The 23,267-nt window shown below is 50.7% G+C and overlaps 1 protein-coding gene across 3 annotated transcripts in view; it reads left to right on the top strand.

Annotated features, from left to right (window-relative positions):
• KDM2B (lysine demethylase 2B) overlaps positions 1 to 23,267 on the top strand; it is a 96,159-nt gene that overhangs the window by 6,513 nt on the left and 66,379 nt on the right. For all 3 annotated transcript variants that reach the window (XM_040987043.1, XM_040987041.1, XM_040987042.1), the window contains exons 5-6: positions 21,766 to 21,944; positions 22,192 to 22,298. In XM_040987043.1, the coding sequence (XP_040842977.1) occupies positions 21,766 to 21,944; positions 22,192 to 22,298 (286 nt within the window). The remainder of the gene's footprint in view (positions 1 to 21,765; positions 21,945 to 22,191; positions 22,299 to 23,267) is intronic.

Here is a 23,267-nt window from a genome sequence, read left to right as displayed (position 1 = left end):
TAGGGCTGGACCATGCCGAAGTCAGGAGCTCAGAGCATTGGTTTCTGGGGCATAATTCTAGAAGTTATCTTGTCCAGTGATCAGAAGAGCCGTGGAACAATAGTGCAGGGTGGAGGATGGTGGAGCTGTTCTTTAGACTTGTCAAAGACAATCTGTATAGGGTGAAGGGAGGGTATTTGGACAGAGACGAGTTACAAACATTCAATGCAGGAAAGAATATTAAGAACATTTTTTTTGAAGATTATTTTTATTGGAAAGTCAATCCACAGAGAGAAGGAGATACAGAGAGAAAGATCTTCCATCTACTAATTTACTCCCTAAGTGACTGCAACGGCTGGGCTGAGCTGATCCGAAGCCAGGAGCGTCTTCTAGGTCTCCTGCATGAGTACAGAATCCCAAGGCTTTGGGTGATCCTCTACTGCTTTCCCAGGCCACAGGCAGGGAGCTGAATGGGAAGGGAATTGCGGGACAAGAACTGGTATTCATATGGGATTCTGGCGCTTGCAAGGTGAGGGTTTAATCATTGAGCCATTGCGCCAGGCTGTATCTAAAACATTTTAAGCTGAGTGTTGAGCAAATATGAAGACCAGGAATTAGGGATGAACTTGTTGTGTAAAGATCTGAGTGTGAGTGGAGGAAAGTGCTAGAAGATGACAATGCTACCTGGTCAGTCCATTGGCTGTGTGGATCTTGGGATGGGATGTGGATGTGACTTATTGTGTGATAAGTTTTTTTGAGGGGATACCTGTGATCTCGGCATTTTCTTGGGGTGAGGCAATTTAAAGCATTTTTCAAAATTGAGTTCCAATTCCCATATGGTACAATACACTGTATCCCCATTTTAAAGTGCACAATGCAGTAGTTTCAGTATGTTGACCGTGTTGTACAGAGTCCCCAGCATCTAGTTCTGGCACTCACAGGCAGATGCTGTGGCCTTGCTTGACTGGCCTGCTCCCGTTCTGGCTCTCACCAGTGGCTTCTACTGCCTAGCTCTCAGCCTGGCCAAGCTCTGCTTCCTCCCAGCTCCAAATTAAGCGAGTATCAGGTGAGCTCCTGCCAGGTGAATTCTGCTAGCTAGGCCTGTGACCACCCCCCTGCTCTTGCATAATCCAACAAATGCGGCAGTCTCAGAGAGGTGAGCCTACAAGTGCCTTACAGAATCTGCCCCCAGATCTGGTTCTCTTGCATTCTGGTTGCTGTGGCCCAGCCTGATGTGACCCACCCTTTGTCCCAACACTTGCATGTGTGAACTGTGGCCTAGCTCAACTAGGCATGCCCTCCTGCCCCTGCATTCATGTGTGCCGCGTGTGGCAGGTGATGCTCCTTGGTCCAGCCCAGGTCTCCCATGTGGGCAGGTGCCTTGGTTTGATCTAGACATGTGCCCTCAGGCTTCCCCCCCCTCTAACCAAGCTCAGCGCCCTCGCCTGCCAAGTAAGTGCAGTGGCCTGATGTGTGGAAGCCCCTAGAAGTCATTCCTCCCCTGTCAAACACGCTCTCGGCTGCTCCTACTCTAATACATTCCCAAATCCCCTTCCCTGTGGAATCTATAGCTCCCCTATGCCCCTTCCCTGTGGGCTGGGGTGATACACCCTGGCTCAGTGTTCCCCACCTTTCCCACATATCTTAAAAAAAAAAAAAATTAGAATAGGCAACTATGCTGGCACACTGGTATAGTTAATATAAATTTGGGATTAACCAGGCCCAGGATGCTCGCCAGCTATGGTTGCTTTTATTTTTTTTTAAGATTTATTTATTTTTTTATTGCAAAGTCAAATACACGGAGAGGAGAGACAGAGAGGAAGATCTTCTGTCCGCTGGTTCACTCCCCAAGTGGCCTCAATGGCTGCAGCTGCATTGATTTGAAGCCTGGAGCCTCCTCTAGGTCTCCCACATGGGTGCAGGGTCCCAAGGCTTTGAGCCGACCTTGACCGCTTTCCCAGGCCACAGGCAGGAAGCTAGATGGGAAGCCGGGCTGCTGGGATTATAACCAGCATCCATATGGGATCCTGGTGTGTTCAAGGTGAGGACTTTAGCAGCTAGGCCACTGCACTGGGCCCGGGAGGTCAAGTTTTAAAAATTATATATTTCGGGCCCGGCGCGGTGGTGCAAGTGGTTAAAGGTCCTCGCCTTGCACGCCCGGGATCCCATATGGGCACCGGTTCTAAACCCGGCAGCCCCGCTTCCCTTCCAGCTCCCTGCCTGTGGCCTGGGAAAGCAGTCAAGGACGGCCCAAAGCTTTGGGACCCTGCACCCGCGTGGGAGACCCGGAAGAGGCTCCTGGCTTCGGATCGGCATAGTATCGGTCGTTGCGCTCACTTGGGGAGTGAATCATCGGACGGAAGATCTTCCTCTCTGTCTCTCCTCTCTGTATATCCGCCTTTCCGATGAAAAAATAATAATAAAAAAAAAATCTAAAAAAAATTATATATTTCGGGGTGATTATTGAAGTGTGCCTCCTTCTGTGGCTTTCACACCTTCAAGAAGTAAAAGCAAAAACAAAATGAAATCCACTAAGCCGTTAGTAAGTCGGGGACCCCCTGTAAAAGAAAATGAATAGGGCCTGGCTCCTTGGCATAACAGGCTAATCATCTTCCTGGAATACCAGCACTCAATTTGGGCACCAGTTTGAGGCCTGGCTATTCCACTTCTGATCCAGCCCCCTGCTGATGGCCTGGGAGAACAGCAGAGGACACCCAAGTGCCTCTGGCACTACACCCATGTGGGAGAGCTGGCGGAAGCTCTAGGCTCCCAGCTTCAGGTCAGCCCGGTCATCTCGGGAGTGAACCAACTGGTCGAAGGTATCCCTCTAATTCTGATTTTCAAATAGAAGAAATATTATCTTAAAAAAAAAACAAAATGAATGATTGCTTGGCATGATGGTGCGTGAGGAGTGTTTCCCACTATTTAGTAGAATAGCCCAGCGTGGATCCCACGAGAGTCTCTTGACGTGCGAGGACCGAGCCAGGCTGCTGCACTGCAGTTTCGATACCTGTAGCTTTCCTGGGCGCTGTTAGCCAACCAGCCCTGGAAGCCTCGTGTCCAGGCTGCCTGACCCTTCCGTAGCCTCCTTTTCTCACAGGGGACGCAAGAGAACCCAGCTAAGACAATCTCCATGTCCTGGCTAGCTCTGGACTGGGCCTGGCCAACAGAGGAACGGGGCTGATGGTGCTGCCCTCTCTGGGCATTTCCGTGATGACCGAGTTCCGCAGTGAATGTGGAAGTGGTTTGTGAAGGTGTGGCGAGCTGTGTGCCTGCAGTGAGCCTTGGGCATTCTTGTGTCCATTTTAGTCTGTTCCTGCATGCAGACTCGCGCTCTCTCTCTCTCTTACACACACACACACACACACACACACACACACACACACACACAGGCTTCCCGAGAGTGGTGACAGACACATTTGTCATCAGTGACAGATGTGACAAATGTAGCCCAAGCTGATGTAAGCGCAGCAGAATTCGCTGGCCTGCATAGTGAGTGTAGGGTGTCACCTCCAGGCACATCCAGGGTGAGGGGCTCCATGGCATCTCAGGAGGCAGATGCTGTTTTCTCCTCCCTGCTTCCACTTTTCTCCTTCATTCAGGAGCAGGTGGCTCTCACTGGAGGAGGGGGAGGAGCCAGCAGCTCTCCAGGCTGGTGTCCCACAGCTCTCCCCAGCCCTCAACTGTCCCAGCCAGTGTGGTGGGGTTGGCTGTCACTAGCTTGGCACCATCCCACCTGGGGCTGGTGGCCAGGGTCAGCTGTGGCAGGAGCTCGGGGTCCAAGAATGGGGAAGCAGTCACTGTCCGGGGTTGCTCAGTGACAGAAACACACGCTGAAAATAGATTTGAGAGTTCTGCTTTCTTAGGGCGCTCTGCCAAGGCTCCCATATGGGTCTCGGCCTCTTCGCCTTGCCCCACATGCCAGGTCCTGGGAGGTGATTGTTTGTAAAGGGTAATGGTGCAGATTGGTGGTGTGGTTTAGGGCACAACTTGGGGGCCACAGACTGGCTTCTGATGTGCTGAAATGAAACTTTTCCCTGTTAGCAATCTCGTTCACTCCCCAGGTGGCCGTAATGGTCGGAGCTGAGCTGATCGCAAGCCAGAACCTTCCCTGGGTCTCCTGTGTGGGTGCAGGGTTCCAAGGCATTGCGCCACCCTCTACTGCTTTCTTAGGGAGCTGGAAAGGCAGTGGAGCAACTGGAGCACAAATTGGTGCCCATGTGGGATCCCAATGCTTGAAGGAGGAGGATTAACTAATGGAGCCGTTCTCCTGGCTTTGACCTGGTCCAGCTCTGCCTGTTGTTGATATTTGGAGAGTGAACCAGTAAGTAGAGGATTTTCTGCCTGTGTTATTCTGCCTTTCCAATAAGTAAATCATTAAATATGTATGTTTTTAAATTTTGTAAAATGGGCTGGCTCATTGGCTCAACTGGCCAATCTATATCCAAGTGCATATGGATGCTGGTTTATGTCTCAGCTGCTCCACTTCCCATCCAGCTCCCTGCTTGTGGCCTGGGAAAGCAGCTGAGGACAGCCCAAAGCCTTGGGACCCCACACCCACATGAGAGACTCCTGGCTTTGGATCAGCTCAGCTTTGGTCGTTGCAGCCATTTGAGGCTTGAACCAACGGATGGAAAGTCTTTCGATCTGTATCTCCTCTCTGCAAATCTACCTTTCCAAAACAAATAAATCTTTTTAAAACAGAGAACAAATAATATATCTTTATTTTAAAAAAAGATGAGTTGTATTTGAAAAACAGAACAACAGAGGAAAGATAGGGAAATATTCCATCTCTCCTTTTTTTTTTTTTAATTGGAAAGTAAGATATACAGAGAGTAGGAGAGACAGAGGAAGATCTTCCATCCAATGATTTACTCCCCAAGTGGCTGCTGCAGCTGGAGCTGAGCCAATCCGAAGCCAGGAACCCAGAGCCTCCTCCGGGTCTCCCACGCGGGTGCAGGGTCCCAAGGCTTTGGGCTGTCCTCAGCTACTTTCCCAGGCCACAGGCAGGAAGCTAGATGGGAAGTGAGGCCACTGGGACACAGATTGGCACCTGTATGGGATCCCGGCACCACACGGAGCCCGCTGCTAATGAAAATGTTAGGAAACAGTGACTGAAGAAATTATTCCTTGCCCCCATGTGGAAGGCCTGGGCAGAATTCTGCGTCCTGACTGTTGCTGGCATTTGGGGAGTAAATCAGTGGATAGGAGAGTTTGTTCTTTTCTCTCTCTGTGTTTCAAATAAACAGAGTACAAAAATTAAAAACAATCAGAAAATAGAAACTGCTTTTCACTGCTCTCCAGACTTCTAACAGCACAGTGGAATGATGTCCATTCTCTTTCTCTCTCTTTTTGTTTTTTTCCCTGCCAAATCACACCAAAGGTCTTTTTGCTGGTTTTGGCTTTTTCTACTTCACTTTGTTTCATAGCAGTTACCCATGTTGTTTGTTTTCTGTGGTTGTAGATTTACTTTCTTTGCTGTATTGTTTTCCATTATGTGAACATTTTAGAATTCATTCTGTGGTCAGTGAGTCTTTGAGTGGTTGCCATTTAGAATCTATTTATAGAGTGCTACAATGAGCATTCTAGAACATGTGTTGGGTGGCCAAGTGCATGCATATATGGTGAATATTGCAAATGTGGGTGCATAAATAGGGTGGTCATGAGGACCATGTGGATGTCAGGCATGTATTTGAGATCGAAGATGTGCAGGGTCATAGGTCGTGTCTCTGTGTTGCTTTGTCCCTGCGTCCTCATCAGTAGGGGATGTTCCATGCCTCTAATTTTAGCTCCGCCCCTGTGCTGGTGGGAGTAGTACAACATTGCGGTTTTGGTTCGTATTTCTCTAAGGACTAATGAAATGGAGCTCCATTTCATACATATAATGGGTTTTCTAGCTATCATCTCTTGTGAAGTGTCTGAGTGAGTCTTCTCTCCATAGTTGTCTCGTTGCTTGTAAGATGTGTTAGCTCGCTGGGGTCACCTGGGGACCCCAGTGAGCTCGGCTGGGCTGGGTGCTATTGCTCTCATAGTACTGGAGGCTACAGATTTGAGATCAAGGGGCCAGTGGGATTGACTTTTTTTTTTTAATTTTATTTTTGATGAGGTCTACATAGTTGACTAGGATGGGAAGATTAGAGGATTAGGGAAAAGTGGATGAGACCATTGTTTCCCAAATTTTTTTTTCCTTTATCTGGGGGAAGCAGGGTAAGAAGGGTAGAAGCCTTCCACTATCTTAGTACCCAGGGATGGGTAGCAGCCACCCGGTGTCATCCCAGGTCCCTGCTGTGGAGCACGCTCCAAATGGTTCTGCTCAAGTGGTTTCGATAGTTCTGAAATGCTGTTGATTTCACTTCTCCAAGGATGAGGAAATCCCTTCAAGGTCCGTTGGCTAATATAGTCCACCTTAGAGTCTCTATTCACCCAGATTTTTGCTGACAATGCTTAGCTGGGAGGGTTGTCCAATTTGTTCTGCCCTCCAACCCCTGCTATGGTACCAGATGTCCTTTACAGGCCCCAGTGGACTGCAATATCCCAGTGTGCATCTGGGCATATTGCCCACTGCACTGTCCAGCAACTGAGGAGGGCCAGTTCTGGCACATACACTCCTCAGTCGGGCTACAGATCCTGAAATCCTCACAGTTGCAGTTCTGAGTCCAGCTGTCCAGTTGTGGGGATTCCCAAAGAGAGCTCGTCTGAGGTAATCCTAGACCTGAATGTTGTGTGTACTTGCTAGTATGGGGTTTGGCTTAATCAGTGAGCCTACACACACTGGTAGTTGCAATTGCTGGGTTAGTTTTGTCTCCAACCCCATCTCTTATGTAGGCCAATGGGGGTTGTAACCCAACCTAACCCTGCTCACCATGCACTCGGCCCTCACCACTGGAAACTGCAGCCCAGTTGGAGCAACTCCCAATAACCCCCACGAGGCCTGCTTCTAGCCCTAGTTTCCTTTGCATGCCAGTATGTACAGCATGTCCATGCTGTCCCACATCCCATTCAGCTCTCCTGCCTGTCAGTGGGTGTTGACTCCTACCTCAACCCAATTGACCCCACTATCCAGCCCACACTCATGCTGGCAGGTGCCACCTCCTGTCTAACCAGGCCTCCCCAGCCCTGGTTCTCATGCTCACCAGTGGGAGTTGCAGCCCATCAGAGAAGTGCCCGCTATTTCCCTCCTGCGCCCACTCCCAGTCCTGGATTTTGCACTCTCCAGATGGTTCTGCAATCTGTCTTGACAGGACTTGCCTCCAATCCCAGTACTTGCCAGCTGATGCTGCAGCAAAGCCCACCCAGCCTACATTTAACTCTGTATTATGCATGCACAGTGGATATGGCTGCTTAGCCCAGCCTGGTTCTCCTGCTGACCCAGTTCTCATGCCGGCCAATGGGTGTTGTAGCCCAGCCTAGCCTAGTCTGCCCCCTGGTCCCAGTTCTCACATTCACCAGTAGGAGCGGTGCCTCAGGAGGTGAGCCCCCCTGTGGCTTGCCTACAGGACTTGCATCCCACTGCATGGTAGCCTGTGTGCTGGTGGGAGCTGTGGCCCAGTTAGCATGGCCTGTCTCACCTTGGCATTTGCTGGTAGATGCTGTAGCCTGGCCTGGTCCAGTCTCACCAAGTTCCAGCTCATGCTGGTGGGTGCTGCAACCTATCTCAGCCCTGCCAGTCCCTAGTGCTGGCCCGAGTGTCAACTGGCTGGTGTTGTGGCCTGACCCAGCCTGTCCTGTACCCTTTCCTAGTTCTCATATCGGCCAGTGGGTGCAATGAACTGGTCCAGCTAGCCCACCACCAGAACTGGCCTACACGTATGACGGCTGTTTTGCTCCCATTCTTGGTTCTTATGCTTACCTGCAGGGACTGTGTGCTGACAGAGGAGTTCTTTTGACTTTTTTTTAAAGAATCATTCATTTGAAAGGCAGAGTTACACAGAGAGAAACTTCCAACCTCTGAGTTATTCCCCAGTTCGCCACAAGTTCCATGATTAGACCAGGATAAAACTAAAAGCCAGGAGCTTCATTTGTGTTTTCCACATGAGTATAGGGATCCAAATACTTGGGCCATTTTCTGCTGCTTTCCCAGGCACATTAGTAGGGAGCTGGATTGAAAGTGGAGCAGTGGGGCCCAGAGCGGTAGCCTTGCTGCTAAAGTCTTTGCTTTGCACATGCTGGGATCCCATATGGGCACCAGTTCTAATCATGGTAGCCCCACTTCCCATCTACCTCCCTGCTGTGTCCTGGGAAAGCAATAGAGGACAGCCCAAAGCCTTGGGACCCTGCTCTTGTGGCTACTGTGGCTGCTTGGGGAGTGAATCATTGGATGGAAGATCTTCCTCTCTGTCTTTCCTCCTCTTTGTATATGTGACTTTCCAATAGAAATAAAAGAAATGTTAAAAAGAAGAAGAAGAAAGTGGAGCAGCTTGAATGGGTTCCCATTTGGAATGCATTACAGGCTGCAGGTGAACGTGCTGTGCCACAACACGGACTTCAGTTCTTAGAATTCTTGATCAGTTGCGGACAGTGGAGGCCTGGAGAGAAACGGGTGTGCCGTTAGTTGGCCAGCTCACACACGGCACAGTTCTCGATAGCTGGGGGGAGGTATCGCCTCCAACAGCACCTCCGAAGGAAAGGGCGCAGTTAGCACCGGGCGGGCAGGTCGGGGAGGCGTCCAGCTGGCCGAGGCTGGCCGGGGGAGGCGTGTGGAGTCGGGAGCAGATTGGGAACCCTGAGAGGCGTCCGTTACCCCTCTGTCAGGTGTGTTTTCTGTTTGCCCACCCCTCGCTTGGTGGTTCTGATTCTTTGGAAAGCTGGTGCCTTGAAAGCTCGAGTTCTGCTGTGCTGGGGCCTCGGGGGAAGCTGCACCCTCTCCCGTCCCACCCGTTTCCTAATGGGAACCACTCCTTCAAATAAGAGTATAGCTGCTGCTTAGCTTATGAGGGCCCCACCCCCACTAGGCAACTCGGGCTCGGCAGCACGTGCTGTGCAGAGGCATGGGATCATGGGGTTCACCAGGGGGCCGCTCCCGGAGTGGCAGAAAAGGATCTGACCTCGCAGCACCAGCCTGGGAAAAGATCGAATTTCAAAGCCCGAAGTCCCTAATGCGTTTTACCACAGCAGCACCGGAAATCTGAAAAACCCTCGGCTGAACTGTGGGAGATGAGGACCTTCTGCAGTGGCATTCAGCACCGGGGTTCACCAGGATCTGTCGTTTTGTCTCAAATACAGAAAACGCTTGAGCACTGGGCGATTTGTGCCTGGCCAAAGAGCCAGTGTTGGGGGGAGAGCTGGGTTTGTGCCCGCCCACATCTGTCACGCCTAGGTGCCCGTCCCCTGGCCCCCTGCATGGTGCCATGGCTGACGGAGCATCTCTACAAGGCCAAGACCTGTGTGGCTCTCGGCTTAGGGATTTTCTTTTGCTTCTCTTGCCTGGTGGGTATTAGCCCAAGTGTTTTAGTCTGAGTTTGTTTCTTCTTTCTTTATAATGAATAATTTTTTTTTAAGTCTGAAAGGCAGAGTGAGAGGCAGACTTTTTTTTTTTTTATAAACAAACATTTTTTTTTAAAGATTTATTTTATTTTTATTGGAAAGGCGGATATACAGAGAGGAGGATCTTACATCCGATGATTCACTCCCTAAGCGGCTGAAATGCCTGGAGCTGAGCCAATCCGAAGCCAGGAGCCTCCCACGCGGGTGCAGGGTCCCAAGGCTTTGGGCTGTCCTCGATGGCTTTCCCAGGCCACAGGCAGGGAGCTGGATGGGAAGCGGGGCTGCCGGGATTTGAACCAGCGCCCATATGGGATCCTGGCGCATGCAAGGCAAGGACCTTAACCACTGCGCCATTGTGCCGGGCCCGAGGCAGACTTTCTTAGCCTGCTGCTTCAACACTTGCGAAGTGCCTCGGAGCCAGAACGTGAGAGGCAGAGACCCCATTACTTGACCCCATTACCTCTGCATCTGTGCTCTTGTTCATGACGCGGAAAGTGAGGCCTGCATCTGACAAGGGAGACTTTTCCGTGTGGATGAAACTCTCCCAAGAGGCAGAATAAAAGAGCTAGTCCAGAAAGTTGAGGACGTTTGAGAACATTCCAGAACCATGATCTGGAGCAGTCCTGTGCCCTTCTGAAGATCAAGATCCAGGAGGAGTTGGGAGTCAGTCTTCTGAGCTTCCTGTTAGCATTCAAGGTGACTTTGGGCGGCCTTCTCCAGCTCCAGCTCCTCCACTCTTGGAGCTGACTGAGGAGTCTTCAAAGCAAAGACCACGAGGCCGTGGATTAATTCCTGCAGCTGGAATCTAGGGGGCTGAGGAGGGGGGGAGTGTGTGCGTGTGTGCGCACGCGGGCTGTGAGCCCAGAGACCCAGTGAGCCGGAGAGGGAGGGAGGAAGCAGCTGGCTTACTTAGGCACTCCAGGCGCTGCTCCCAGCTGGAAAATCTGACTTCAGGGTCTCAGAGGTCCCTGGGGTCCATACAGGCAGCAGGTGTCCGTCACCTGCGGCTGCTGCAGCTGGGCACTGACAGCTTGAACACACTATCAGATGCTGAGCCGCTCACCCAGCGGCCCCGTCTGCCCTGTTCGCATTAGATGGTGGCGAGTGAGGCTGGAACTTGAGAAGAGGGAACGCTCCCCACACAGCCGCACAGGAGGCCCTCGGGCAAGTGGCGCCATTTCCCTTCCCCAGCTAAGCTCTCCTGCGTTTGCATCAACAGGACGTGTTCTCAGTATTGTGGAACTAGAGTCTTAGTGCATGTAAGTGACCCAAGCAGGGAACTTCAAGGGACATCCTAGGAACGCGGGTCTGCATTCCGAGCGCTGCCTGCCTCCTCTGCTGTTTGCTTTTACTTAGGGATTTGGCCCTTGTCAATGCTTCTGTTTGAAGAAAGAGTTCTTTAGCAAAGAAAGAGGGGGAATAAAGAAAGGCATGGAACTTAACTTCTTCCTGTTGTTACATGCAGCTCAACCAAGAAAACGGCTGCCCTGGGTCCGCTGCACCCATGGCTCGTGTTAGTGCTGCGTCTGCAGTCTGGGTCTTTGTAAGGAGCATGGGATCCAGACGGGGCCACAGTGCCTCTTGGTTAAAATCTGGGTGCTGGGGCCGGCCTGGTGTTTTGGGTTAAACTGCCCCTGATGCCCAGTGTCCTGCTTCATTTATTAGTCCTAATGAGGCTAATGCTGTCATTCCTTTGTCATTGACTGGATGGAGTCTGTGTTTGTGGCTCACCTGCTGTGTGGTTCAGGGCTGACCCTGCACCCAGATGTGTCGGGATCACTTCTATTGTCCTTAGGGGTCAGTGCCCTGCCTTGGAATGGTGCGTGAGTGTGGGATGTGGTCCACAGGCCCTTTGTCCTTCAGCACTGGCTTCCTTTTTGCTTCCCTCCCTCCACCCCCCCTCCCCTCCCATAGCCTGCAGCTTCCAGGACACCTGGGGAGCTCAAGGGAGCTATTCTTAGAACCAAGTGTTCCAACTGGGGGCGCCTAATGCAGTCACTCAGCCTTGGCCCCAGCTGTTCCCTGCAGCCCAGCCCTGCAGTGGAAGGAATTTAGCGGGTTCACCCTTTCATCAGGGTGGGGCAGGCTCGTATGGATGTGGGCAGCAGAAGGAGTGGTGTAACGCTGTACCAAGCAGACCGCCACCCAGCACACCTGTTCAGTGTCCCGTCCTGAGACTCACTCCTGATCTCGCAGGACTGTGTGTCCGGGTGCACGGCCATCCATTTCTTCCGTGCAGCTGGTATACGTGAGCCCGTGTGTCAGAACGCCAGACAGGACAGAAAAACAATGGCCCTCTGTTGTTTGTTAACAATTCAGTAAGCCCCTAATGTGTGTGCCAGGCTCTCGGGGTAGAGTGGAGAGCAAACCAGTGCAGCATTGATGTGAGAAGCCAGGATGTCTTTCCTCATGCTGAAGCCGTGGGGTAATGGCATAATTCCATTGGGTCCCAGGGTGTCATCCTGTGACCAGCTTGTCCCAGCCTTGATGGGGGAGTGACCCATAGGCGGCTGAGGCACGGATGGAACAGGGAGTTTCCCCAGTACTCCTGGCATTGGCCCCATCTTCATTTTTTTAGGCTGTCACACATGCGCACTGCAGCCTGGGTGGGTTAACACCACAGGCCCTGGGTCCCCTCTTGGGGCTGCTTCCCTGCCTCCTTCACTTTCCATGCCTCCCTTGGCTGCTGCTGGGACCCTTTTCAGGGCGAGGGTCTTCCTTCTGTTGTCTGGGGCCAGCTTTTCCTTGTCTTACAAGAAAATCTGTCATTGGATTGGGGTTCACCCTAATCTTTGTGGCCTCATGTCTGCTTGATCACATCAGCAAAGACCCTGTTTCCTTTCAGGCCATTACCAGAGAGCTGGATCAGAAGTAGAGCGGTCAGGCCATGAAGTGGCACCCATGTGGGATACTAGCACTGCAGGCAGAGTATTAGCATGCTGTGCCATAGTGCCAGCCCCATAGTCTAGTGGCGAAATCCTTGCCTTGCATGCGCAAGGATCCCTTGTGAGTGCTTGTTCTAATCCTGGCTGCTCCACTTCCCATCCAGCTCCCTGCTTGTGGCCTGGGAAAGCAATGGAGGACGGCCCAATGCCTTGGGATCCTACATCCACGTGGGAGAGCTGCAAGAAGTTCCTGGCTCCTGGCTTCAATTGGCTCAGTTCCAGTCATAGTGGCCACTTGGAGAATGAATCAAGAAATCTTCCTCTCTGTAAATGTGACATTCTAATAAAAATAAATAAATCCTTAAAAAAAGAAAAAATAATTTAAAAATTGTTTAGAAATTTGAAAGCCGTGTATAGTTTGTATAATGGTCATTTTCTTGAGCTTTTTTTTTTTTTAAGATTTATTTTTATTGGAAAGTCAGATATACAGAGAGGAGGAGAGACAGAGAGGAAAGATCTTCTGTCTGCTGATTCATTCCCTAAGTGGCCACTATGGCCAAAGCTGAGCCAGTTCAACGCCAGGAGCCAGGAACTCTTCCAGGTCTCTCATGTGGGTGCAGGGTCTCAAGGCTTTGCGCCATCCTCTGCTGTTTTCCCAGACCACAAACAGGGAGCTGGATGGGAAGCGGGCTGTCAGGATTAGAACCAGCGCCCACGTGAGATCCCACATGTGCAAGGTAAGGACTTTAGCAAATAGGTTACAGCGCCAGGTCTCATTTTCTTGAGCTTAAAAAAAATACACTTAAAAAGTTTTACTTATTTTGATTTGAAATGCAGATTTATGTAGAGAAGGAGAGAAAGATCTTCCATCTGTTGCTTTACTCCCCAAATGGCCACAACAGCTAGAGCCAAGCTGACCCAAAGCCAGGAGCCAGAATCTTTTTCCAGGTCTGCAAACTGGATGCAGGGTTCCAAGGCTTTGGGCCAGCCCGCTCTGCTTTCCCAGGCCCGAAACAGGGTGCTCGATGGGAAGTGGAGCAGCTAGGACATGAACTGGTGTCCGTATAGGATGCTGGCAAATGCAAGGAGAGGATTAGTCAATTGAACCATTGTGCTGGGCCCCTCCCCTGAATTTTTTGAATATCTTTTGTATGTTACACTATCCAAATTTGATAGATTGACTCTTTTTTTTTTTTAAAGAATTATTTAACTTGAAAGTCAGAATTATGGAGAGAGCTAGAGAGAGAGAGAGAGAGAGAGAGAGAGAGAGAGCTCTTCCATCCGCTGACTCATCCCGAAAAGACTGCAATTACCAGAGTGGGATGATCTGATACCAGGAGCTTCTAGGTCTCTGTGTGATATAGGATTCCGAGCCTTTGGCTGTCCTCTGCTGCTTTTCCAGGCTCTAAGCAGGGAGATGGCTGGGAATGGAACATCTGGGACTAGAATGGATGCTGGCACTTAGCTTCCTATGCTATCGTAACAGCCCCACGTTAACTTGGTTTTTGGAGGAAATTGTTTTTTTAAGGTTTATTTACTGATTTGAGAGCAGAGTACAGATACAGAGGTAGCAACAGGGATAGAGTTTACCGCTTAGCTGTTGATTTCTTTTCCCATGTGACCACAATGCCTGGAACTGGCTTAGGCCAAATGCAGGAGCCTGGAACTCCATCCCATGTTGCTGCACGAGCCCCAAGAACATGAGCCTTCTGCTTCTGCTTTCCCAGCAGGGAGCTGGACTGGAAGTAAAGTACTCGGGACTTGAACTGGTGCCCATTTGACATGCCTTTTAATAATTATATATAATCTTATTTAATACCACTGAAATAGTTTGTGACTTGCTGCTTGTGGTAGTTACGACTGTGAATTTACTGTGAATTACTTTTCTTGCTTGTTCTAATCACTGCAAGCTTGGGAATCGGGTTTTAGTGAGCCAGATTGCTGTGAAAGCCAAGCGGCCTGTCCATGCTTGCTGCTTCTGATTGGCAGGATAGGACGGGATGTTTGTTTACTCGCCTCCTGCTTCTATGCAGGCAGGTGTCATGGCGTGCTGGGTGTCTTCCATTTGTATCCGGGATTAGTTCATACATCTTCTCATGTATTGCAAAGGAAAGAACGATCTTTCATCTCCTGGTTCGCTCCCTAAGTGCCTGCAACAGCCAGACTGAATTCAGGAGCTAAGCTTGTCTGGGTGTGCCCATGTGAGTGGGTGGATGCTGACGCTGCTGCTTGCAGGGGAGGACACAGACAGGAAGCTGGGATTGGATATGGAGCATTTCTCCCTGTGATAACCACTGTGCGAAACACCTGCCTCTGAATATCTATTTTTTATTTATTTATTTTTTAAAGATTTATTTTATTTTTATTACAAAGTCAGATATACATAGAGGAGGAGAGATAGAGAGGAAGTGAAGATGCTGGGATTAGAACCGGTGACCATATGGGATCCCGGCACATTCAAGGCGAGGACCTTAGCCACTAGGTGCAGCTGGGACGTTAACCAGCTCCCATGTACAATGCAAACATCACAGATGGCAGCCTTACCCGCTGTGCCACAGCTCTAGCACTTAAAAAAGTTTTTTTAATTACATATTACTATTTGTCAGTTTTCTTTAGAGCACTTATAATGCCTCAGCCGCTCTCATGGGCCTTGGCTTGCTCCATAGCTGACCGCTGTCTGTGCCAATATAACAAAGTACCCCCAAAACTGAGTGACTTCAAGCACCAGAAATCCATTTTGTCATAGTCTTGGAAGCCACAAGTGTAAGGTCAAGATGTTGGCAGCGTTGCTTCCTTGAGGAGGCGCTCTTTTCCAGCTTCTGCCGACCCCAGACATTCCTTGGCATATGTGGTCACTTCATTCCAGTCTCTGTCTCTGTCTTCGCGTGACCTCTCAGTGCGTGTCTCTGGCCTTGCATGACATTCATACAAGGACTCAGTCAGTGGAAGCTCTCCTGCGCCCTTCCTGAGTCGTATCTGCAGCCACCCTCTTCCTTAGTAGGGTGGCATGCTGTGTTTCTGGTGGGCATGGTGTTGAGGGCTTGGATTGTTCCCCCATCACAGCCCTCGAGTGTGTCGATGGTTCCTTGGCCTGTCTTTAGGATTCCCCCTCTGAATCTGCATCCCCACGCCCACGGGCATGCCCACAGACAGCGTCCTGTGATGGGAGCCATCGGCAGCTGGTCAAGTTTCCGGGAGAGAGACAAGCTGGACATCTATTACCCAAGGGGAGAGGGAGCCACAAGGAGGAGGAGGAAACGGTGACACTTTTGCCAAGCTAAGGGAGAGCAGCCATGAGGAGGAGACGGTGACACTCGGGTGTCATGCTTAGAGGGAGAAGCGTGACTGGGGAAACAAAACGTGTGTGAGGGTGGCAGGAGGGTGTGGATTTAGCATGTTGTTTTATATGATTTCTTCTTTTAAGATTATGTACTAAATTCGCATAAAATACAGTGGCATTTAATGTATCACAGTACTATGCAGCTGCTGTGTTCATCTACTTGAAGGATATTTTTGAAGGCTACCTGCAGCCCATGAAGCAGTTACTGACCATCTGCTTGCTCCCAGCCCTGCCTCTGGTATCCCCAGCTCTGCTCGGTGCACCAGAGTCGCCATCCCAGACATTCTATGCAGGTGCCATCAGGCAGTAGGTGACCTTCATGGTCTCTTTTTTTGGCATCCATCCTGATTTCAACGTTCATCTACACTGTAGCTTCGGTCATAGCTTAATCTCGGGTTTTTTTTTTTTTGGCTGAATAGTTTTTTTTGTTTGTTTGTTTGTTTTTGTTAATAATTTAAAGAGTTATTTATTTGGAGCCGACCCCATGGGGTAGCAGGTTAAACTTCCACCTACAGTTTCAGCATCCCATACGGACACGGATTTATGTCTCGGCTGCTCCACTTCTGATCTAGCCCTTTGTTAATGGCCTGGGAAAACACTAGAGGATAGCCCAAAGCCTTGGACTCATACACCCACTTCAAAGACCTGGATGAAGCTCCAGGCTCCTGGTTTCAGATTGGGTCAGCTTTGGCTGTTGCAGCCTTAGGGGAGTGAACCAGCAGAAGGAAGATCTTTCTCTGTCTCTCCTTCTCTCTGTAAATCTGCTGTTCCAATAAAAACAGATATTTTTTAAAGGGTTTATTTTTTTTTTAATTTATTTATATTTGAAAGGCAGAGTTAAAGGGAGATAGAGAGGGGCATATTGAGAGAGCGAGAATTAGCATTCCAGTGTGGGGTGCCAATGGTAAATGCCAGCTTAACCCACCTGCTATGATGTTTGCCCTAAGAGTACTTTTTTTTTTTAAGATTTACTGATTTATTTGAAAGGGAAAGTTAGAGAGGAATGTAGAGGTCTTTTCTCTGCTGGTTCACTCCCCAAGTAGATGCAACAGCTGTTGCTGGACCAGGACAAAGCCAGGAGCCTGGAACTCCATCCAGTTATCTTATTTGGGTACCAGGAGCCTCTGCTACCTTTTCAGGAGCATTAGCAGGAAGCTGGAGCAGAAGTGGAGCTGCTGGGGACTCATATGAACAGGGCGCTTGTGAGATGCTAGCGTCATAGGTGGTGGCTTAATTCACTGTGCTGCAACAGCACTGGTCCTGATGCTAGACTTCATCAGGAAGATTCTTCTAGAAGAAACAGTGCTGTTGGTCATTTAATGACTGAACTTCCCTTCTGATCCAGCTTCCTGCTAAAGTGCTTCTGCTCCTGCCACCCATATAGGAGACCCAATTGCAGTTCCAGGCCTTGTCCTTGCTCAGTCCCAGCCATTATGGACGTTTGGGGGAGTGAAGTAGTGGATGGAAGATCTTGTTCTTGGGGCTGGTGTGATAGCTCAAATGGCTAGTTCTCTACCTGCAAGCACTGGCATTCCATATGGACATAGGTTCTAATCTCAGCTGCTCTGTTTCCAATCCAGTTCCCTGCTGTGGACTGGGAATGCAGCAGAGGATGGCGCAAAGTCTTTGGGACCCTGCATTCGTGTTGGAGCCCTGGAAGAGGCTCCTGGCTCCTGGCTTTGGATCTGCCCAGCGCTGGCTATTGCAGCTTCTTGCTGAGTGAACTATTGGGTGGAGGATTTTTTTGTTTCCTTATCTCTATAAATCTGCTTTTCCAATGAGGGTAAATAAATCTTTAGAAAAATTAAGAAATAAAAGATCTTGCTCTCCGTATACCTACCTTTCAGATCAATAGAAAAATCTTAGCATATTTTCATTATTCCCCATAGAGCCTTCACACTCCTTGGTCATTTTGATTGAGTTTATAGGATTCTAAGGGTTTTGCTAGGTCTGGTTGAGTAAGTCTAATTAAGCTTACCACCATCTGCCTTACCCCACCTGTCTGCAGATGAACTTGACTGATTAGATGACACTACCTACTACCAGTAAGGCTCAGGACAGTTCCCTGGGAAGTTACTGGTTTTGGCCTCATGTTATTGATGAGGAAACCCACACTCCCAGAATCTAAGATGCTAGACACAACAGCTCGGGGACACAGCTGGGATTTGAAGCTACAATATCTTGGCTTAAATTATGTCGTGTGCAAGCTCTCAGTGCCGACACACGGAGCCTCTGGGCAGTGATTCCTGTGTCCCTTATCCCATTTCTTACCTGACCATAAAATTCTCTTGGTTTTGAATTTGAGCAAGGTTAGAGAAAGGAGGAAGCCAGAGGTGGGCGAGTGGCTAGAGATGGGGCAGGGCTTGAGGGCTGCAGCAGCAGTTTCTTTGCTAAGCGGGGCTCCTGACAAACAGCAGAGCTGGAGAAGCCAGCACCATCCCCAGCATAGGCAGAATTTCCAGCAAGGGCTGGGGCTGCCCCCTGGTGGAGCTGCACCCTGGTGCAACTCAAAACCTGGGGAGGGGCTCAGGTTCTCATGTTGTGGTGTTGAGGCAGGCCCTCAAGGCTAGATCTGCTTTTCTGCCTTAGGGGGGGCGTATGATCAGGATTCCATATTGTAACGGATAGGTTAAGAACTAGGTTCTGGCATTTGACTGTATTGGCATCAAATCTCAGATCTGCTGTTCGGTAAATGTCACATGAGTATAATTGAAGTGGATTTCTTAAAAACAAGCTTTTCTGGGCCCGGCGCGGTGGCGCAGTGGTTAAGGTCCTTGCCTTGCATGCCCGGGATCCCATATGGGCGCCGGTTCTATCCCGGCGGCCCCGCTTCCCTTCCAGCTCCCTGCCTGTGGCCTGGGAAAGCAGTCAAGGACGGCCCAAAGCTTTGGGACCCTGCACCTGTGTGGGAGACCCGGAAGAGGCTCCTGGCTTTGGATCGGCATAGTATCGGCCGTTGCGCTCACTTGGGGAGTGAATCATCGGACGGAAGATCTTCCTCTCTGTCTCTCCTCTCTGTATATCTGCCTTTCCAAGAAAAAAATAATAAAAATAAATCTTTCAAAAAAAAAAAAAACAAAACAAGCTTTTCTTCAGTTATAGAGAGAAGGAGAAACAGATCTGCTCATTTACACCCTAAATATCTGCGTCATCTGGGGCTGGGCCAGACCAGATCCAGGAAGCTGGAACTCCATCTGGGTCTCCCACATGAGTGGCAGGAGCACAGGTCCTTGGGCCATCTTCCACTGCGTCACAGGTGTGTTAGCAGAGCGCTGAGTGAGAAGAGCAGCAGTTGGAACTTGAACTGCACTGATCAGAGGTGTAATGTCTTGCCTGTGATGTTCAGCTTTTGAGATAAGAATGCTGTGTCAAGAGGTGACCTGTGTTGGCACATCCAGTGAGTATAATGGTTAGGGTGGAGAGGCAGAGAGGCTTTGGGGAGCTGGTGTTTTGGTTTTCTCATTCAGAAAACAGAGAGCCCTACTTGCCTCCCAGGGTTGTGGCGAAAATTACCTTTTGGGCCCAACCAATGAAAATGCCCCAAGATATCTCTCTCACACACACATACTCAATGGTTACTTAGATTATTCAGTTCCTCTGGGGAAGGCACTGTGTTTATTTATTCATCAAATATTGACCCTGCGCCTGTTAGCAGGCAGGTTCTGTGCCATGTGCTGGGCACGTAGCTGGGGACCTGCCAGTACCCAAGTGCACTGAGAGTGTGTCTGGTACAAGGCTGAGTACACTTTTTGAAGAGCCAGCAAAGGTGTATGTTGGTTTTCTGTGGGCCACTTGGGCTTGGTTGCATCTGCCATTGTAGCAGGAAGCAGCTCCAGAGAATCTGTAAAGCCCTGAGGCCTGGCTGGATGCCAGGGACATGCTCTATGTGGACCTGACATTTGGACTTGCAGTAGGTCCAGTTAAGCTGCTGCCTGAACCACAGGCATCTCATATGAGCCTTGGTTAGGGTCCCAGATGCTCACTTTCAATCCAGCTCTCTACCAAGGCACACCGGAAAGCAGTGGAAGATGGTCAAGTGCTTGGGTCCCAGCCACTTACAGGGGAGAATCAGGTGAAGGTGGGTTTCTTGGTTTTGGGTTTCCTCCCTTTTTTTTGTTGTTGCTGTTGGAGTTTTTCTGAATCTCCATGGAACGCCTGTTTGTCACTGAGTTAGTGGGGAGTCAGGATCTTTCTGTATGAGGTGGTGGGTTTCCCACTGCTGTCCTCACTCATACACACAGCAGGAGTCAGCTTTCATGGAAAGTAACCCAGACCTTGTCAGTCTGTTTTCTTCTCTTTCCAGCACTTGATTTAGCTTGGGTCCTTCCTTCCTGGCTGAAGTTCTAGAGACGGTTACCCCCATTGCACGGAGGAGCAGAGTCCCAGAATAGGCTGTCGTCTGCTCAAGGGTCGGCTGGTCAGAGGAAGCTCTGCAGAGGCCAGGCGCTGGAGGCCCTGACTGCCAGTCTGGACCCTGTTCCTTCCTCACGGGGGAGCTAAGGCAGGAGGGAAGCTCGTCTTCTGGTGACTTGCCTTTCACCCGTGAGACCACAAGGCGTGTGCTGGGAGAGGCATCCACGTGCATTGCTCACTCATTCAGCAAAGGCTCAGTGAGGGGGCTTCAAATGATTCATGGGAAATGTGTTAGGAGAAAGCTGTAGGGATTAAAAAAATGTTTTTGTACCAAAATAAAGTTACCTTTTAATTTTACTTTCTGTAATTTTCTTTAAAAAAAATTTTTTTGAGGGGGGGTTGCAATTGCCTAGCGGCTAAAATCCTCTCCAGTCTGACTTGAAAAGATATACAGAGAGACGGAGAGAAAGGTCTTCTGTTCGCTGGTTTATGCCCCAGGGCCACAATGGCCAGAGTTGAGTCGATCTGAAGCCAAGAGCCAGGAACTTCTTCCTGGTCTCCCATGCGGGTACAGGGTCCCAAGGCTTTGGGCCATCCTTGACTGATTTCCCATTCCACAAGCAGGGAGCTAGATGGGAAGTGGGGCTGCTGGGACGCGAATCGGGACCCATATGGGATCCTGGAGCATGCAAGGCGAGGATTTTCACCACTAGGCAACTGCACCAGGCCCTCTGTAATCTTTTTGAAAGTCTTCACATGTACTAGGTCTGCTTTAGATAGTTGGATGGAGAAGTGAGGAAGACAGTGGAGATCCTGTTGTGCTCACACAGCAGTAGGGAGGAGGCCAGCAATGAGGCATAGGGGTTAAGATGCCACTGCAACTCCAGCATCCTAGATAAGGGCACCAGGTGGAGACCCACTGTTCCACTTCCTGACCAGCTTCCTGCTACTGTACCTTGGAAAGTGAGAGAGGGTGGCTTAAGTCCTGGTGGCCTGCCACTCTCACTTGGAGAAACGTGTGTGGAGTACCAGGCTCTTGGCTTTGGCCTGGCCCAGCCTTGACTGTTGCAGCCAACTGGGGAGTGAGCCAGTGGACAGAAGAGCGTCTCTCTGTGTCTCTCCCCTGCTTTCCATCACTCTGTCTGGCAAATAAACAACACTAGAACACACGGAAGAAAGCAAGGTAGACGCCAGAGGTATGGACCTTAGGGATTTGGCTAGGGCTAGAAAACAAGGGGTGACTCATCCATCGATGCCCATACTCTCCACAGTTGTCCTGAGTGAACCCCACCAGCTTGTCAGAGCAGAGATCACAATAAAGACCTAGAGACTCAGAGAAGTCGGATAATTTTGCTGGTGTCTCAGACAAGGGAGAGAGACAGTGAAGCAGCTCATTTTCTACAGCGATAAATTCCTGGCGGACAGAAGCCTGGAGCGCTGTGCTAAGGGGTTCTTGGGTTTCAGAAAGTTCGTCCTGGTAGCAGTGTGGCAGGTGAGTAGGAGGTGCAGCCAGGGACCTCTTGGCACAATGACCCTTGCCTGTCTCATTGAGCAGTAGTGGTGGATAGCTGTGTGGAGGGAAGCAGCCGGGTGTTGGAGAGACCAGGTAAGGGCAGTTGCCAGGTCCGTGTCATTGGGCAGACACTGAGCAGGGCTGAAGCACACACGGGCACAGCTGGGCATGGGTGCCGGCTTGAACAAGCTGCATGTGGATTCTGCCTCCAGGGAGCCGGCGGCTGGTGGACGTGATGGACGTGAACACCCAGAAAGGCACGGAGATGAGCATGTCCCAGTTTGTGCGCTACTACGAGACCCCCGAGGCCCAGCGCGACAAGCTCTACAACGTCATCAGCCTCGAGTTCAGCCACACCAAGTTGGAGCATTTGGTCAAGCGTCCTACCGTGGTAGGTCCTGGGGGCAAGCCCTTCCCCTGACACCTGTCCTTTAGCCTTGCTTTCCTCTCGTGCTGTCCCGGGGAGGCGGGAGGGGAAGCTAGAAGGTGAGTTGTGGTTCCACTATAGAGTGAAGCAACAAGAGTGGCTAGGGGCCCAGCTTAGGGCACCCAGAAGACTGCCCGGGGTGAAGGTGCATGTTGTGGGGGAGTGGCGTTGATGTCTTGCCTGCAAGTGCTGACAGCAGCCTGGTTTTCAGGTGGACCTGGTGGACTGGGTGGACAACATGTGGCCCCAGCACCTGAAGGAGAAGCAGACGGAAGCCACGAATGCCATCGCAGAGATGAAGTACCCCAAAGTGAAGAAGTAGGGTGCCTGGCCAAGAGTGGTGGGGGCTGAGGGGGGTGTGGTTCTGGGGAGGCCCTTTGGCTAGGCGGGGAGTGGAGAGGAGAGATTGGGGAGGGCGGCCACAGCCCTGGGCAGACCGTAAGGGGCTCCCTGGCCCTCCCTGCTGGTCTGAGTGCTGTCTGGCCGCTGTCCTCATCGGAAGTGGAGGGCTGAATGCTGAGCTGGGCCACAGCCCTGTTGGGCACAGCTGGCACCTGTAGGACAGGGGCTTGTGTGGGCAGGTTGGTGTCTGGAATGCCAGGATTCTCCACTGAAATGGGATGTGGGCCTGCTCACCCAGCAGGATGACAAGAGGGGACAGGAGACGTGTGTGTGTGTGTGTGTGTGTGTGTGTGTGTGTGTGTGTGTGCGCGCACACCCATGTGTGTGAGACATCCATCTTTCCTCCATATGATGACTGCTTGTTCTGAGAGTGGGCCTTTTCAGAAGGACCTGCCCCACCATCCTTTGCTTCTGGCAAGGGACAGGAAGGGCTGTGTAGTTGTCCTGCTCCCTGGTGCTGAGCCCGGAGACCTCCGGTACAACCTCTCTCAGTGAAAGGCCAAGGGCCTCCTCCTGGCCAGTCCTAGCTTAAGTGTTACTCTTCAAGCAGGAGGTCGGTCCTGGGTAAAGGAGGAAGCCCAGGTCATCGCAGAGACATCCTCGCTGAAGCTTGCAGCTTTGTTCAGCTGGGCGGGGGAACCTGCCCGCCTCTGCATGCATGTTCCCTTCAGGAAGAGGAAGTCTCCTTCGGGACTCCCACCTTCTCAGCCCTTCTGTGTATCCCCAAAGAGGAAAGGAGACACTGGCTTTCAGGCCTGGTGCTCTGGGCTTCCTCGAAGAGCTGGCGCTGGCAGCCTCAAGTCCATTAGCATCCTCTGTGCTGAGACTCGCTGCCAGCAGTGCCCCCAGGAGCTTCAAGGCTGTGAACTTCTCATTCACTCGGCC

This window comes from Ochotona curzoniae, unplaced genomic scaffold (assembly GCF_017591425.1).
Source record: "Ochotona curzoniae isolate NIBS_2020 unplaced genomic scaffold, NIBS_Ocur_1.0 contig_46, whole genome shotgun sequence".
Classification (NCBI taxonomy): Eukaryota; Metazoa; Chordata; class Mammalia; order Lagomorpha; family Ochotonidae; genus Ochotona; species Ochotona curzoniae.
The sequence above is the reverse complement of the archived record's forward strand: the minus strand, read 5'-3'. Positions and strand labels throughout refer to the sequence as shown.